At 41.1% G+C, this 18,555-nt stretch overlaps 1 protein-coding gene across 1 annotated transcript; it reads left to right on the top strand.

Annotated features, from left to right (window-relative positions):
- Positions 1-13,358: 13,358 nt before the first annotated feature.
- Positions 13,359-15,465, top strand: LOC124146610. Its single transcript, XM_046516970.2, has 2 exons — positions 13,359-13,652; positions 14,925-15,465. Exons 1-2 carry the CDS (start codon positions 13,394-13,396, stop codon positions 15,308-15,310), a joined length of 645 nt encoding a protein of 214 aa, XP_046372926.2. The 5' UTR covers positions 13,359-13,393; the 3' UTR covers positions 15,311-15,465.
- Positions 15,466-18,555: the final 3,090 nt, after the last annotated feature.

Below are 18,555 nucleotides of genomic sequence, written 5' to 3'. Positions count from 1 at the left end.
ACGGGTCTCAAAAGTTGTGAAATGTAGATACCAAGGGCTGGAGCGGTTGGAATATTGCTCGTCATGAAGGGAAAGGGCAATTTGAAAGATGAAGTGTGATTGTCGGGTACTACATGCTTGCCCTTTTCAGTGACCCATTCATATAATTCTCATCACTGCACTGCAATTTGCGTCTTTTGGAATCTGTTTCGCTGGATATTCGGGATTGATTATTCTCTTGCGTAGACGTTCTGAATATACGCCCGCTTGTAATAGTTCATATTCAATAAGTTATGTCACGTTTCATTTGTCAATTTGAAGCTAATGCAACTAGAGCAGACACAATTTATGATAACAACCAGCTCTAATGTGTTATTACGCGGTCGTCTGGAAGGAATGGCGCATGCGGATGGTGGTTGTACAATTACCTTTAATGATTCGCATTTGTTCCAGATATAGATTATCAGTTGTGCTTGCCGTGCGGTATTCTCGACATAATACAAGTCAGATGTTGAGATGAATGTACTGCTGTATTTCCAAGCAATGTTAGCCGCGAATAGCTGGAATATTGCTGATGCGGCTTAAAGCACCACTTACTCACTCACTCACTCACTCCAAGCAATGTACGATTCCTCTGAAACGTTGATTCCTTCCAGTTTGATCAATATATTGCATCGATTATTATCTTCCCAATAATACTAAAGTCAAGCCCAGACAACAGTAATGTCTCAAATGCTGAGCAAGAAACACCCACAGAGCTCACAAAAGAGATAATTATTACATAGGATGCTGATACAGTTTGGGACATAATTATCATGGACTAGAAAACTGTAGGAAAATGTCACAAAATATCTTTCTTGACAAACAAGATTACCAGGATATATCGCAAACAGAAGGAACCAACATTTTCCAGAAACCCAAGCGATTTTTAAAACAGATTCGATTATGAAGTAACACACTAAAAATAATTTTGTGACTGATTTATCCGCAAAGAAAGTATTTTGTATGGATTGCCAAATGTTCCAAACAATTAACATAACAATGAACCGCGTGGAATAGCCAGAGTTAAATAAAAACTCAACACCCAGACAATCTAAAACTCCGACCTTTCACATGTGGCCCAGGCGGTATGACACACTGGTTATCCGACTATGTATACACGCTAATGGAACCCTTTAGAACTAAAGTACATAACTATACAAGAGATACTATGCCTTTTACAAATTATTTAGTGGTAGTAAGTTTATTTCTGTTTTGTTGGCCATCAGCCCATGTACACTGTTGATACAACAATATCATACATATATGGCAATCAAATTATTTACCAGTCAACAAAGGAAATTACCAAATATATATATAAATATAAGTGGAAAGTGTTCATGGCAGGTTAACAGTGTCACATATATTCAGAAAAGTATACATATTTGCTGTTCGTTTATATGCTTGTTTGTTTGTTTGTTTGTTTGTTTGTTTGTTGTTTACCGCCCCGCTCAGCAATATCCCATATATATGACGGCGGTCTGTAAATGTGATTGTCATTATGAGCATCGATCCACGCAATGCATCAACCAAGTCAGCGAGCCTGACCACCAAATCCCGTTAGTCGCCTCTTACGACAAGCATAGTCGCCTTTTACGGCATGCATGGGTTGCTGAAGACCTATTCTACCCCGGATCTTCACGGGTCTCGTTTATATGCAACAAGACACCCACAAATGAATTAAAAATATTTTAGTTTTATGAATGTTTTTTGTTTGTTGTTGTTGTTTAACGCCGCTCTCAGCAACATTCCAGCTATATGACGGCGATCTGTGAGTCTGGACCAGACAATCCAGTGATTGACATTATGAACATAGATCTACGCAATTGAGATCGATGACATGTATTAACCAAGTCAGCGAGCCTGACCACCCGATCCCGTCAGTCGCCTATTACGACAAGCATAGTCGCCTTTTACGGCAAGCATAGGTTGCTGAAGACCTATTCTACCCCGGATCTTCACGGGTCAGTTTTGTGAATGAAGCACATGAAGCACCAAATATATCAGGAGCGTCAATCATTTACCTTTCCTGATACTTCACAGGGCGGTGGTGGGATCCTAGCGGTTAAAGCGTTCGCTCGTCACGCCGTATACCTGGTTAATATAGCAACTCCGAGGCATGTTAGGCCACTAACGGTACCACAATGCTGACGGGAATGGGTGAGGTTGAAGACGATTAATGCTTGATGCAGTGATTGTCTTGTGGAAATTGTATGTCCGCTTCAGTTAACACTGAAATGATAGATTAAAAAGTGGCGTTTTCGTTCGTTATACCAATACTCTGCTCGATATAACGATAGACGCACATTGATATTATGTAGACATTCTTGCATTTGCACCAACATGGTGTAACTTACAATTACATTTACAAGCTGTGTGACTGTAATCCAACTGACAGTGTTAACAAAGTGTAAAAGCACGCTCGTGTGGGTTTCATTTAACGCCGCTTTGAACAGTATTTCAGTTATATCACTGCGTGTCAGACAGATGCGGGTGTTGAGCCCGAAGTGATGCGGATCTAAGAAGTTTACCTTGATGGTGATACCCACGAAACGGTACCGTGTGATGGATTGATAAAGTATACGTCGATATGATTAGTCGTGTAGGGATAACGTACATGGTGTATATGATTAGTCGTGTGGGATAAAGTATATGGTGTATATGATTACTCGTGTCAGGATAAAATACATGATGTATATGATTACTCGTGTTAGGATAGCATACATGATGCATATGATTACACGTGTAGGGATAAAGTACATGGTGTATATGATTACCCGTGTTAGGATAGAATACATGATGCATATGATTACTCGAGAAGGGATAAAGTACATGGTGTATATGGTTACTCGTGTAAGGATAACATACATGATGCATATGATTACTCGTGAAGGGATAAAGTACATGGTGTATATGGTTACTCGTGTAAGGATAGCATACATGATGCATATGATTACTCGTGTAGGGATAAAGTACATGGTGTATATGGTTACTCGTGTTAGGATAACATACATGATGTATATGATTACACGTGTAGGGATAAAGTACATGGTGTATATGGTTACTCGTGTTAGGATAACATACATGATGTATATGATTACTCGTGTAGGGATAAAGTACATGGTGTATATGGTTACTCGTGTTAGGATAACATACATGATGCATATGATTACTCGTGTAGGGATAACGTACATGGTGTATATGATTAGTCGTGTAGGGATAAAGTACATGGTGTATATGATTACTCGTGTCAGGATAAAATACATGATGTATATGATTACTCGTGTTAGGATAGCATACATGATGCATATGATTACTCGTGTAGGGATAAAGTACATGGTGTATATTGTTACTCGTGTTAGGATAACATACATGATGTATATGATTAGTCGTGTAGGGATAAAGTACATGGTGTATAGTGTTACTCGTGTTAGGATAACATACATGATGTATATGATTAGTCGTGAAGGGATAAAGTACATGGTGTATATGGATACTTATGTTAGGATAAAGTACACAATGCATATGTTTACTGTGTAAGGATTAAATACATGATCTATATCATTACTCGTGTAGGGATAATGTAATGGTATATATGATTACTCGTGCTAGGATAAAATACATGGTGTACTAGTATATAATGACTCGTGTAAGGATAATGTACATTGTGTATATGGTTACTCATGTTAGGATAAAGTACGTTATGCACATGGCTACTGTTGTAAGGATTGACTACCTGAATACTCGTGGAGGGATAAAGAATAAGATGTATATCATTACTCGTGTAGGATAAAATACAGGATGTATGTGGTTACCCATGTAGGATAAAGAACATGATGTACTAGTAGATGATTACTCATGTAGGATAAAGAACATGATGTACTGGTATTGGTTACTCATGTAGGATAAAGAACATGATGTACTAGTATATGGTTACTTATGTAGGATAATGAACATGATGTACTAGTATATGGTTACTCATGTAGGATAATGAACATGATGTACTAGTATATGGTTACTCATGTAGGATAAAGAACATGATGTACTAGTATATGGTTACTTATGTAGGATAAAGAACATGATGTACTGGTATATGGTTACTCATGTAGGATAATGAACATGATGTACTAGTATATGGTTACTCATGTAGGATAAAGAACATGATGTACTAGTAGATGATTACTCATGTAGGATAAAGAACATGATGTACTGGTATATGGTTACTCATGTAGGATAAAGAACATGATGTACTAGTATATGGTTACTTATGTAGGATAATGAACATGATGTACTCGTATATGGTTACTCATGTAGGATAAAGAACATGATGTACTAGTATATGGTTACTTATGTAGGATAATGAACATGATGTACTAGTATATTGTTACTCATGTAGGATAAAGAACATGATGTACTAGTATATGGTTACTTATGTAGGATAATGAACATGATGTACTAGTATATGGGGGGCGGTCGGGTAGCCTAGTGGTTAAAGCGTTCGCTCGTCACGCCGAAGACCCGGGTTCGATTCCCGACATGGGTACAATGTGTGAAGCCCATTTCTGGTGTCCCCCGCCGTGATATTGCTGGAATATTGCTAAAAGCGGCGTAAAACCATACTCACTCACTCACTCACTACTAGTATATGGTTACTCATGTAGGATAAAGAACATGATGTACCAGTATATGGTTACTCATGTAGGATAATGAACATGATGTACTAATATATGGTTACTCATGTAGGATAAAGAACATGATGTACTAGTATATGGTTACTCATGTGGGATAATGAACATGATGTACTAGTATATGGTTACTCATGTGGGATAATGAACATGATATACTAGTATATGGTTACTCATGTGGGATAATGAACATGATGTACTAGTATATGGTTACTCATGTGGGATAATGAAAACGATGTACTCGTATATGGTTTCTAATGTAGGATAATGAACATGATGTACCAGTATATGGTTACTCATGTAGGATAATGAACATGATGTACCAGTATATAGTTACTCATATAGGATAATGAACATGATGTACTAGTAAATGGTTACTCATGTAGGATAATGAACATGATGTACTGGTATATGGTTACTCATGTAGGATAATGAACATGATGTACTCGTATATGGTTACTCATGCAGTATAATGAACATGATGTACTAGTATATGGTTACTCATGTAGGATAATGAACATGATGTACTGGTATATGGTTACTCATGTGGGATAATGAACATGATGTACTAGTATATGGTTACTCATGTAGGATAATGAACATAATGTACTAGTATATGGTTACTCGGGTAGGATAAAGAACTTGATGTACTGGTATATGGTTACTCATGTAGGATAATGAACATGATGTACTAGTATATGGTTACTCATGTAGGATAAAGAACATGATGTACTGGTATATGGTTACTCATGTAGGATAAAATACATGGTGTACCTGATTACTCATGTAATCACCCGTGTTAGTACAAAGTACATGCTGGACATGATTAATCGCGTAGGGATACATGATCACGGCGTCTGTGTTTACTGGAAGGGATCACCCACGTCCATTGGAAGTGTATGATTACTAGTTTTTAATAAGAATAACCTAACAACGAGAAACACAATCGTGTGGTTCATTGGCATGAATCAGGCCGACAGTACAGTTACGTCATAAAGATGACAGAAATGCACACATCTGGGCCCACTTGCACAAAGCGATCTTAGCGCTACGACCACTGTACGCCTATGTTAAAGTATGGGAGTTACGATCATCTTAGTGCTAAGATCGCTTTGTACAAGTGGGCCCTGGTGACAATAGCATATAGGAGCGGCTTAAGACGAATCTTAAATATTACTTCTCTTTTGTTGGGAGTGGGTAAGTATATTAGCTATAATCCCAAATAACTGAATGCAAGGAAGTATCACCGACTCCAAGTATTCCTGATTTGTCTCGCCATAAGCTCTAACTCTTTAATATCCCTTTAACAATTAACGAACTGTTTCTCGCAACTGCAGTGCAGTCAGTACATTTAGCTCAGGGAAGATTAGGCTTGGTCAATTCGTGAGTAATCTCCACTCGGTTCAGCTTGGGATGGCGCAACTTTACGACTGAATCAATCAAACTATTGAAGAGAATAATGAACAATGGGATTTCTGTGTTTTGAATTGGAGTAAATGAGAAACACAGTTTTAAGTTCTAAATTGTAAGATTTACAAGTCCTTTATATTACACTAAACCCATTGACACTACACCTTTCCTGGTATTGACATGGGGGACATATAGACACTGTAACCTTCAACTCCTCAACACACAGAAATAGAAATACAGACAAAGCCACACATCAAATTACAGCACATTATCTGTGCATTATGTTATATAATATGTGACAATACTATTTCGTCTTCACATTTTTAGAACAAAAGAAAGATGGGTCCATTGTTTGATAGGCATTACTTAGAAGTTGACGGATGACAAGGTAGACACAATTTTATGGATAACAACTTCTTTAATATTGTGAAAAGCGACGTTTCGGTATAGATCCCTATACCGTTGTCAAGCAAGACTGACAACGGTATAAGGACCTATACCGAAACGTCGCTTTTCACAGTATTAAAGAAGTTGTTATCCATAAAATTGTGTCTACCTTGTCAAAGATGGGTCCAACGAACTGAAATTTAATGAATTTACACATTAACTGCTATCTATGTTTGTTAGGGCGGAGGTGAGGCTATTTATCGTAAACAATACTTAATCGATAGAAAGGATGCGATAACACACACAGTATGCTCTACCACATTTCAAACATAACCACGTTAATGCGTCGGATTTGGGAAGACGTGTTTCAATTTAGCTTTCGGAAATCAGACACTTCTTTACGCGATAAAGGGGATTAATGTGGAACTGGTAGAGTGGAGAATCATCAGATATCAGCTAAAACACTTTAACATGGTAATTAATGAAGATTATTGGCTAAAATGAACAGAAAAACGGAAACTATCCAATTTCTTCAATACTTTGAAAATGATTGTGAAAATACGTAATGGCGCATGAAAATATTCACACAACGACGGTAAGTGGAAGGTAGACATTTATGAAATCACCCGTGAGTACCAAAAGGCCATTATTTCCATTCGTTAGTCCAAGGGAAATCTATCCCAGTGTCTATCAATGATATTGTCAGCGGGTCAATGGATGAAAAGGCAGAAAGGCATATACGGCTTATCATGACTGTGATTCTTAAGATAAATTATTTGGAAATCGGTAACAGGGAAATAATGGAAATTAACTTTATAAGTAAATATAAAACCTCCACAGCAGTCTAATTAAAATCAGACCTTTGTGCTCGCTAACGCCACACAAACGATCTGAGGACATCCCATTACAGGTCAGGTCAGAACGACCTTTCGCGAATTATAACCGAACAATGAAATGATTAACAGGAAGTCGACATTAGCCAATCACAAAGCAGCTTTGTCGAGCTTTAGAGCACAAGTTTCAAAATGGCGTCTTCCAGTCCAGACTACGCTTGAAAAATATTTTAAAGAAGTCCTTCATTCAAAATTTGAAACTGAACAGAAGGAAATTCTGGAATGCCTAATGGATTGAATCGCAGTATTTCCCACGGGCTATGGAGGGTCTTCGGTTTTAAATATTTATCCCATTGACACGAGAGATAGACGATGTCTTCTATTCGAAATCAGTCGTGTGTTGAAGTTATCGAGGTTGCATAATTAGAAAGCACTTAAATGCGGACTTTCACTTTCGCGATCTCGTAAACTAATCTCTGATTGGTCGGATGAAAGGTTGTTCTAATGGTGAGGTGAGGTGAAATGGGGTTTAACGTCGCGTCGCGTTTAAAAAACGCGCGTGTGTTACTGCTTGTACTAGTCCGGACTGATGCCGATTTATAGTGCTTGCTCACTGAGATACCATGCCGCAGTTTAACATGAATAACCCACTCAGACACAGTATACTGACTCCGAGCCGAACAGTCCTTGTTTTAGCCCCTAATGCCGAGCGCCAGACAGGGTAACAAGAAGTACCATCTTTTAACGTCTTTGGTATGACGCGGCCCGGGATCGAACCCCGGACCTAACGCTCTCCGGGCGGAAGCTCCACCACTACACCACGGAGGCTGTCCCTGACCACTTACGAAAAGCATGGGTTGCTAAAGACCAATTCTAACCCAAATCTTCCAGGGGTAGTGGAAGGTGAAGACAATGCAAGACCGAAAACTATCTGGGATTGTACTGGAAGATGGCACAGTGTGTACAGATCGGTAGAGAATGTTGGTGGAAATCACGCTATGACGGCATGCTCAATGTTCTTTCTTTGTTTGTAATACTCATTTACGGAGGTCCGTGAAAATTGAGTCGACATTTGGTTTTCAAATAAGAGGGTGGGGGATGAGAGATGGGGTCCCCCTCTGGAGCCGCCAATGATGAGCATCGATCTACGCAATGGGGATCAACCAAGTCACCGAACCTGGCCATCCGATCCCGTTAGTCGCCTCTCAGTACAATCAGGGCGCCTGAGACAACTGGCCTCCCGTACCCCTGCAATATCGAAGTAACAGGTTTGTTAAGATTCAATAAAGGAAGTGAGCTATTCTAGTTTTGTTTGTTTGTTTGACGTTTAACGCCGCACTCAGCAATATTCAAGCTATATGACGGCGGTCTGTAAATAATCGAGTCAGGAGACGACAATCCAGTGATTGACAACATGAGCATCGATCCACGCAATTGGGACACGATGACATGCATCAACCAAGTCAGCGAGCCTGAGAATCCGACTCCGTTAGCCGCCTCTTAGATAAGCTTAGTCGCCTATTACGGCAAGCATGGGTTGCTGAAAACATATTCTACCCCGGATCTCCATGGGTCACTATTCTTGTGTATGTGGAAACAAATTACAGTAGGCTTGGACCAATTTGCAATCCTTTCAAGATTGTTTGTCGCCTGAACCTTCTGTACATATCAATCCGGCATACTACTGTTCGTGACCGCCTCCGTACTTTTGGGGAGCGTCTGCCCGGATAGTGGAAGGTACGGTGTTCGATTCCCGCCCGCGTTATACCAAAAGACTTTAAGACCCGTGAAGATTCCGGGGTAGAATAGGCCTTCAGCAACCCATGCTTGCCGTAAAAGGCGACTATGCTTGTCGTAAAAGGCGACTAACGGGATCGGGTGGTCAGGCTCGCTGACTTGGTTGATGCATGTCATCGATCCCAATTGCGTGGATCGATGCTCATGATATCAATCACTGGATTGTCTGGTCCAGACTCGATTATTTACAGACTGCCGTCATATAGCTGGAATATTGCTGAGTGCGGCGTTAAACAACAAACCAACCAACCAACCAAAAGACTTTAAAATAAGGTACTTCTCCTTGCCTGTCGCCCAGCATTAAGTTGATAAAACAAGGACTGGTCGTCTCTGAGTCACAATACTATTACTGGGGTATCCATGATAAACACCGGCACGGTATCGCAGTGGGCTAGCACTATGACACGGAAATTGGTAAACTACGCACTAAAGATTGTTTTTATAATATCTATATCCATATTTTTTGTGTGTTTGTTGTTTAACACCGCTCTGAGCAATATTCAAGCTATTTGACGGCGGTCTGTAAATAATCGAGTCTGGACCAGACAATCCAGTGATTGACATGACATGCATCAATCAAGTCTGCGAGCCTGACCACCCGATCCCGTTAGTCGCCTCTTGACAATCGGGACAATGTGACAATCGGGGTGGTTTGGTAGCCTGGTGGTTAAAGCGTTCGCTCGTCACACCGAAGACCCGGGTTCGAATCCCGACATGGGTACAATGCGTGAAGCCCATTTCTGGTGTCCCCCGCCGTGATATTGCTGGAATATTGCTATAGGCTGCCTAAAACCAATCTCACTCACTCATATATGACAATCAAGAACTATCACTTTCTAGACATGCTTGGCTCATTAAATGTTCAAAAGCGTCTCTAAATTGAAATGTCTGTAAAACACTTTTCCTCACACGTTACATATCTTGAATAAACCTTTCCCCATTGTCCAAACTTGTCATCACTAAAGACTCCAGCTGCTCAAGGCTGCTGGAGAATGAGTGAGTGAGTGAGTGAGTGAGTGAGTTGGGTTCAACGCCGCTTTTAACATTATTCCAGTTATATCACGGCGTGTCAGCTTAATGTGGGAGGAAAGCCCGAAGTGATGCAGGTCTTAGACGTTTACCACTTCGGTGAAACCCACGAGCACGGGTATGGTCCTGACAAACCTAGAAACATAACCGGGGTGAACCGGGATTCGAACCCACAATCATAGGTTTCTGGCGTGTCCAGGGGACGCAACTCTGCACAGCGAACCGCGGTGCCTTAGACGACTGGGCCACCCATGCCCCCCTGGAGAATGAGAGTTCGAGAGCATTCATGTCACTCGAGTATGGCACTGTACAAGCCTTTCATCACATCACATGGCTTGTATTAATTGCATGATAAACCCGTGGGTTCACAAGGCTTAGGTTTGTCATGAGCGAGCCTAATGACAGTATTATCCATGAAACACGTGACAGAATGTCCAACGCTCTCTTTTGACAACTGTAGCATGCTTTTCGCTATTGTTCTGGCACAGCTTTCACCAAATAACAATGTAACCGTAGACGATTGTTCTTGTTGTACGAACGAAACACATCCTTGGTGCATTAAGTCCCTGCTGAATAATTTTATACAACTAAATTGGAGTTAAAGAAAACCAGATGTTTTCATAGGACTATAGTTAATCTGTCATGGCCGTTTTTCATGGGACTGTAGTTAATCTGCCATGACCTTTTTTCATAGCTCTAAAGTTAATCCGTCATGAGATTAACTAGAGTCCTATAAAAAAATCGGTTGTTGTATTACTTCTTTTTAATAGTATTTATATGGGATAGTGCGCTACTGTTTAGTAACGCTACCAATATTTGTCGTATCAGGGCAGCAAGTAAATAATCAAGTTTGGGCCAGGTGAATGAGAAGCTGGTGATCAGAGTGCCGTTGTACAAAGCGATCTTAGCGCTAAGGTGATCGTAACTCCCATACCTTAACATAGACTTACGACAGTCGTAGCGCCAAGTTATTTCGCACGGAACCCTGGTCGACAGCACAATCAACGCCGGAGTCGTAGGTACACGACTATAACCATCTACTAATGTTTGGACTCAATGAGTCACTTGCTCCTTCTTGTGAAGATTAAATGTCTAACATTAAAATAAATATGAAGGCAGCTTTCATAGCATGCATCGGCGAAACGCCCAGTCATGTACTAATTTTGCGCGAAATAGATTTGTTAGGCTCCTCAAGAGGACTCTGATTGTCAATTTCAGTTACGTCATTAAGACGAAATGGAAACACGCCAACCGGATGATCATCTAAAACAACTAAGATCGGCTTCACAAAACTTGATAACAGGAGTCTGGAATATCACCACTCTCTTGTTGGCAGAGGAAAGTAAATAAGTTATAATCCCTCATTACTAATGCAAGGTGACCGCAGTAATGCCGGGTTAGAATAGGTCCCCAGTAACCTCTGCTTGTCTAAAGAGGCGACCAAATGGATCGGACGGTCTGGCTCGGTGACGCTACACGGCGTGTCATCGTGGCAAGACGTATGCCAGAAGGCATGTTGGTATTAACAACCAATGTTTCTTTGTTTCTTTGTTGTTTAACGTCGCACTCAGCGTTATTCCAGCTATATGACTGCGGTATTCAAATAATCAAGTCTGGACCAGACAATCCAGTGATTGACGTCATGAGCATCGATCCACGCAATTGGGATACAATAACATGCATCATCAACCAAGTCAGCGAGCCTGACCACCCGTTCCCGTTAGTCGCCTCTTACGACAAGAATAGTCGTCTTTTACGGCATAACCAATGGCCTTGCGGGTATATGTTCTTGTATATACTGGTGGAATTTCTGGAGGGTCAGTTCTTTTCACCACTAGCTGACCCTTCGCTGGTCAGCAGATTTGTTTTTATCTGAGCCAGTGTGTGGACTGTATGTTTTTTAACCTTCAAAATTTTGAATATGTACCGTTGGCATTGTCTTTGCCCAAAAAACCTCATAGCCTGCAGAGTTATCAGGACAGCCCAGATATCAAAACGTTGGCTCATTCCTTCAAAATCCTTGAATCTTTTCTGCAAATGTGTAATAAATGTGTCTCCTGTCAGGATAATGATACACTATTGCTGAAATCAGTGTATGACCACTTGATTCCGTCCCGGTTCGAATCGATCCCACGGAACCTATGCTGGCCATAGGCGACAGGTTCGGCGGTATGGTTAATGGCACAATAACATTATCAGAAACACATTGAACTGTATTTTAGTCAATATCACATGACAATAGTTTTCCAAAACAAAACTCTTAATTTCCAATTCTCACAATATCCTGTGACTAACACAGATACATGATTATACACATACAACTGTAGAAATAATAAATGAATGACGCATAAAGTGGCAATGGTTCTCCATGATCATTGTATGAGGAAGAATTCTCCATGAATGGCAATACGTTTCTATCCGTCACTCTCGTGTTGCACGTGCATCGGCTGACTTGATCGATAAAACACCCTGCACGTACATCACGAATAAAACTTTGACCTTGTCAATTTATAAGATTATCCCAATTTTGATTTTATAAACCTTCTGCAGTTTTAATGTACTATTTTGTGTACAACTATACCACATTAATTATAACCAGTAATACCAATAATATTGTGGAATTAAAAATACATTAAACTATTTTCTCTCGGTAACAGCCCAATCTTCAAACGTTATTTTTAATATTCGTGATATTGATAGCAAGTTTAGACAGGCCCCCTTCCGAACAGTTTCGAATGATCAGTTAGAGACATAATGTGATTTATTCGTCATTTCTGTTAAACCAGTCAAACACACATATTCATTTATTGCAAAGGTGCACCTAAGTAATTGTATATTCTGTGGAAGTTTTATCTTCAAAGGAACTGGTGATTATAAGAAATATCAATTTATCAGCCTAACAATTCACATAAATATTAATTTCCTCAAATTTGCATTTTTACGCTTCAAACTGAGTTAATACAATAATGGAATTAAATGTTATTTTAAGCCATATAAAAATAAACTAATTCATCATCTGGAATAAACATGTATACATTTTGTTGTTTCTCATCACATGCAGACAACGCTTTGGTGGTCTCCAGATTAACGCCCAATGGCAAACACATACCCGAACATTGGTGTGATTGGCTACTGGTTATCCACGAAGTGACTGACAGGCCTCGTGAGCTGAAATCGACACACAAGCTGAGTGGCGGGGTAAAATGCGCGTGAAGTTGTGAAGCAATAGTCACAATGTCACTCACCATGCAAGACGTTCCTTCCTGCTTTCTTCAACCGCTGTTTATCGACACCAACATCACCTACGAGCTGGATATGTCCAAGTTCCCAGGTCTGGATGACCCACAACATATGTACCAGCCTGCTCTGTTGATAGCCACTGACTGGAGCGACTACGTCTACGGTCTTTTTGACGCAAAGCGCGTCACGGGTGATGCTGTCATCAACCTGAACGAATCTACACGTTTCCAACAAAATGGACCCTCCCCAACGGGTAATAACATATAATTAACATATATCCTGATTATAATCACATTAAGTTATTCATGTAATTCTAAAATATATGACCTTTTTTCTTGATAAAAGGGGCGGTCGGGTAGCCTAGTGGTTAAAGCGTTCGCTCGTCACGCAGAAGACCCGGGTTCGATTCCCGACATGGGTACAATGTGTGAAGCCCATTTCTGGTGTCCCCCGCCGTGATATTGCTGGAATATTGCTAAAAGCGGCGTAAAACCATACTCACTCACTCACTCACTCACTCACTCTTAATAAAAGAGGGACACAATTAGCTTGCAGAGTTGCCTCCCTTAGGTGTGACAGCAAGATATGACCTTGAGTTCGAATCCCAGATTCGACTTAATTACGATTCTTGGTTTGTTGGCACCATATCAGTGCTCGTTGGTTTTACCAAAGTTGTTGTTTGTTTGTTTGTTTGTTGTTTAACGCCGCACTCAGCAATATTCCAGCTATATGACGTCGGTCTGTAAGTAATCATGTCTGTACCAGACAATCCAGTGATTGACAACATGAGCATCGATCCACGCAATTGGGATCGATGACATGCATCAGCCAAGTCAGCGATCCTGACCATCCGATCCCGTTTGTCGCCTCTCACGACAAGCATGGGTTGGTGAAGACACATTCTACCCCGGATCTTCACGGGCCACCAAAGTTGTAAACATCTTAGACATGTTGGGGTACAATGTGTGAAGCCCATTTCTGGTGTCCCCCGCCGTGATATTGCTGGAATATTGCTAAAAGCGGCGTCAAACCATACTCACTCACTCACTTAGACATGTTGACGCCATGCTGACAACTGTTTAAAGCGACGTAAACCGAACTCAAGTCAAGTCAAGAGATGTGACAGGAGTGGTTGAGTTAAATAATTTCCATATTTCGGCCGGGGGCACGGGTGGCCAAGTCGTCTAAGGCGCCGCGATTCGCTGTGCAGAGTTGCGTCCCTTGGGCACGCCAGAAACCTATGATTGTGGGTTCGAATCCCGGTTCGCCCCGATTATGTTTCTAGGTTTGTCAGCACCATACCCGTGCTCGTGGGTTTCACCGAAGTGGTAAACGTCTGAGACCTGCATCACTTCGGGCTTTACTCCCACATTAAGCTGACACGCCGTGATATAACTGGAATAATGTTAAAAGCGGCGTTAAACCCAACTCACTCAACTCACTCACATATCGTGATAGGGTTCATATTTGTATCGATGTTAATATTGTCATGCAACACTTTAATGACTGTCTATTATTTCTTCAGAGTCTCCATTTCGTCTTCTGTCCGGCCCTGGCTGCTGCGGACCATTAGATTCGGACACTTACAAGGTCATGCTTGATGACGTCATCAAAGACGCAGCACTCTCAAGTCACGTGTTTGACTTCGTTGATACGGACCCGGATGCTTGCAAATCTGATTTAACAGACATTACAGGTGTATTGACAGAAGGGATATTTGGAGAGGCTGACGTTTCTGGGGACAATGAGAAATACGCAAATGATCGGAAACGAAACCGGCCATGTGATAGCGAGTTTGGTATCAGCGCACAAAAAAAATCCAAAATGGCGGACAGGTCTCTCGACCGTCTTCCGAGCCGTTTATCGGTATGTCTCACTTCAAGATCTTTGGAATCAAACCGAGGATCATGAAGACAATGAGAGCTGTGAACGAAAGAACAGCTACATTCCTGTTACTGTATTTACCATTATACAGTTACCGGACTCTACTGTTGATAAGTGCCACAATATTTATGTTTTACACAAAACTGTTACTGAGTTGTTTGTTATTATATTGTTTTATTCAATAAACCTACAGAGAACGTTCGATGAATTTGTATTGTCTATGCACGTTACAGCATCCTGTCTTCGTACATTACTGCTCAAATGAAGTTAAGGACCACCTGATTATATTCTTTATGTGTGTGTGTGTGTGTTTGTGTGTATGTGGAAGAACTGAACTGAATCACTGCTCAAACACAGTAAATAATCAAGTCTGGACCAGACAATTCAGTGGTTAATATCATGAGCATCGATCCACGCAATTGGGATACGATGACATGCATCATGCAATTCGTGTTATTCCGGGTCTTCTTGCAGGTTACAGAAAGGGGCGAGTGGCCACTCGATCCCGTCAGTCGCCTCTTACGACAAGCACAGTCGCCTTTTACAGAAAGCATTGGTTGCTGAAGACCTATTCTTCCCTGGATCTTCACAAACCAGTGGTTGATAGCATGAGCATCGGACGACACCGTCGCGACATGATGACATCAGACTCATATGTGGACCGCATCACCTGGTCATGGCGACATATACAATGGTGTAAATATATTGTGCTCCTCAATGCCATGGATTTCGGAAGCACGGGACATCAAATCCTGGTCAGTCTATCTCTATGGTAAGTTTGGTAATGATAGTTAACGCCGATTCTAACAATATTTCAACTACATTACTTTGGCTTCATGTTTTGTTCCCATTATGTTCTCGGATCCGTGTTTTGGGCATGAAGTTGGTTTGTTGCTTAACGCCGCACTCAGCCATGTTCCATCCTTATGACGGGGGTCTGTAAATAATCGAGTCTGGACCAGACAATCCAGTGATTAATATCAAGAGCATCGATCCACGCAATTGGGACCGATAACAGGTATCAACCAAGTCAGCGAGCCCGACCACCCGATCCCGTTAGTCCCCTCTTACGACCAGCATAGTCGCCTTTTACGGCAAGTATGGGTTGCTGGAGACCTATTCTACCCCGGATCTTCACGGGTCTTGGGCGTGAAGCTTTCGCCGCTTTCACAACGACGTGGTTCATTATATGTTTAAACCATTGTGATGAAGTCATGCTGTTGTTGCCGCTGATTTTGAGCAGTTCTGAATGTGCATTTTAAACAAGTAAAAGTGCGCAACGTTTGGCCATTATGCAAATTATATATCAAACATAACATGGTTTAGGTTAGAGAAATCACGAGAATTTGTTGGCTCGTGGATTCTACTTCGGGAATGACAGATACTCAAGATTTCTCGATTACATATTTAAATCCGTGAAACGTTAGAATTGTTTTCCAGCAACCCATGCTTTTGTTGCAAGAGGCGACTGACGGGATCGGGTGGTCAGGCTCGCTGACTTGGTTGATGCATGTCATCGTACCCCAGTTGCGTTGATCGATGCTCATGATGTCTATCACTGGATTGCTGAGTGTGGCGTTCAACACACCAAACAAACAACTTTTGCTATTGTTATTGACACCAAGATTACTATGAATCATATTTAGTTGATATTGATATCTCATATAAAAAAAGACGTTGAAAAAAGAGCATATTTGAACAACACAAGTACAGTAAACTACGGTTATAACGAACTCAAAGGGACTACTAATTTTAGTTCGTTATAACCGTAGCTCGTTGTAAGTACATATACAGCATAACTACAGCAAGTAGTCGGGACCAAAAAGTAAGTTCGTTATATCCGTCAGTTCGTTATAAGCGTGTTCGTTATAACCGTAGTTTACTGTACTTATTTGATATATATAATTCACAAAATTCTCGAACTGTCTGGCATCTAGAAAGAGAAACTTCATATGTTATAGCTGGTGAGTGCGGCGTTAAACAACAAACAAACAAAAAATATGTTGACGATGACGTCTTCGTCAGCATCTGTCCAACAGCTTACGTTCACTCGGTGAATTCGATAAGCTCAACATGGTGTCTCTCCCAAAGATGACCAACGTAAAAAGGTACTACTGGACACATACATGAAGTGTCCGACTAACTTGTGCTTTATTTAAACAAAAGTAAGTTATAATTTTTACCCTTGACAGAGCTTGGTATTTCATTAACACAAACCAATCAGACAAAGAGAGAGATGTATGATGTGATGTGACTTCCATCTGGTCAAAGCGCTTAGCCATATTACACAACTTCAAGTCCACATTCATCTGATCAGGTATGGCCACATGTTATCAAGTCAGTGTGTCGACACATATCAAGAGTGAGTGAGTGAGTATGGTTTTACGCCGTTTTTAGCAATATTCCAGCAATATCACGGCGGGGGACACCAGAAATGGGCTTCACACATTGTACCCATGTCGGGAATCGAACCCGGGTCTTCGGCGTGACGAGCGAACGCTTTAACCACTAGGCTACCCGACCGCCCCTCATGTATCAAGACAACGTGTACACATATATCAAGTTAACGTTTCCGCATATATCAAGTCAACGTTGTCATGTTTATCAAGTCAGTGTGTCTACATATCAGTGAGTGAGTGAGTTGGATTTAACGCCGCTTTTAACAGTATTCCAGTTATATCGCGGCGTGTCAGCTAAATGTGGGAGGAAAGCCCACAGTGATGCAGGTCTCAGGCGTTTACCACTTCGGTGAAACCAACGAGCACGGGTATGGTGCAGACAAACCTAGAAACATAATCGGGGCGAACCGGGATTCGAACTCACAATCATAGGTTTCTGGCGTGCCCAAGGGACGCAACTCTGCACTGCGAATCCAGTGGTTGACAGCATGAGCATCGATCCACGCATTTGGGATACGAAGACATGCATCAACCAAGTCAGCGAGTCTGACCACCCGATCCTGTTCGTTGCCACTTACGACAAGCATAGTCGCCTTTTACAGCAAGCATGGGTTGGCGAAGACCTATTCTAACCCGGATCTTCACGTGTCCAATGATAATTATGAAGACACACAATACGTAAATCCGTTTCTAGAGCATCTCGTCCGTGATTATGGGAGACTATTATTGTTTTCGTTCACACCTTGAAAAGACATATTCACCAGATGTGCCAACTAAAGAGATTCACTCTTTTGTTCAGGAAATGTCACCACTGCGTCATGCAAGAACCGACTATTGAGAATTGGATGGTTACAATGTGTGTCTGATTGTGGG

This window comes from Haliotis rufescens, unplaced genomic scaffold (assembly GCF_023055435.1).
Source record: "Haliotis rufescens isolate VD_foot unplaced genomic scaffold, xgHalRufe1.0.p SCAF_3, whole genome shotgun sequence".
NCBI lineage: Eukaryota > Metazoa > Mollusca > Gastropoda > Lepetellida > Haliotidae > Haliotis > Haliotis rufescens.
This window is presented reverse-complemented; position numbering and strand designations above follow the sequence as displayed.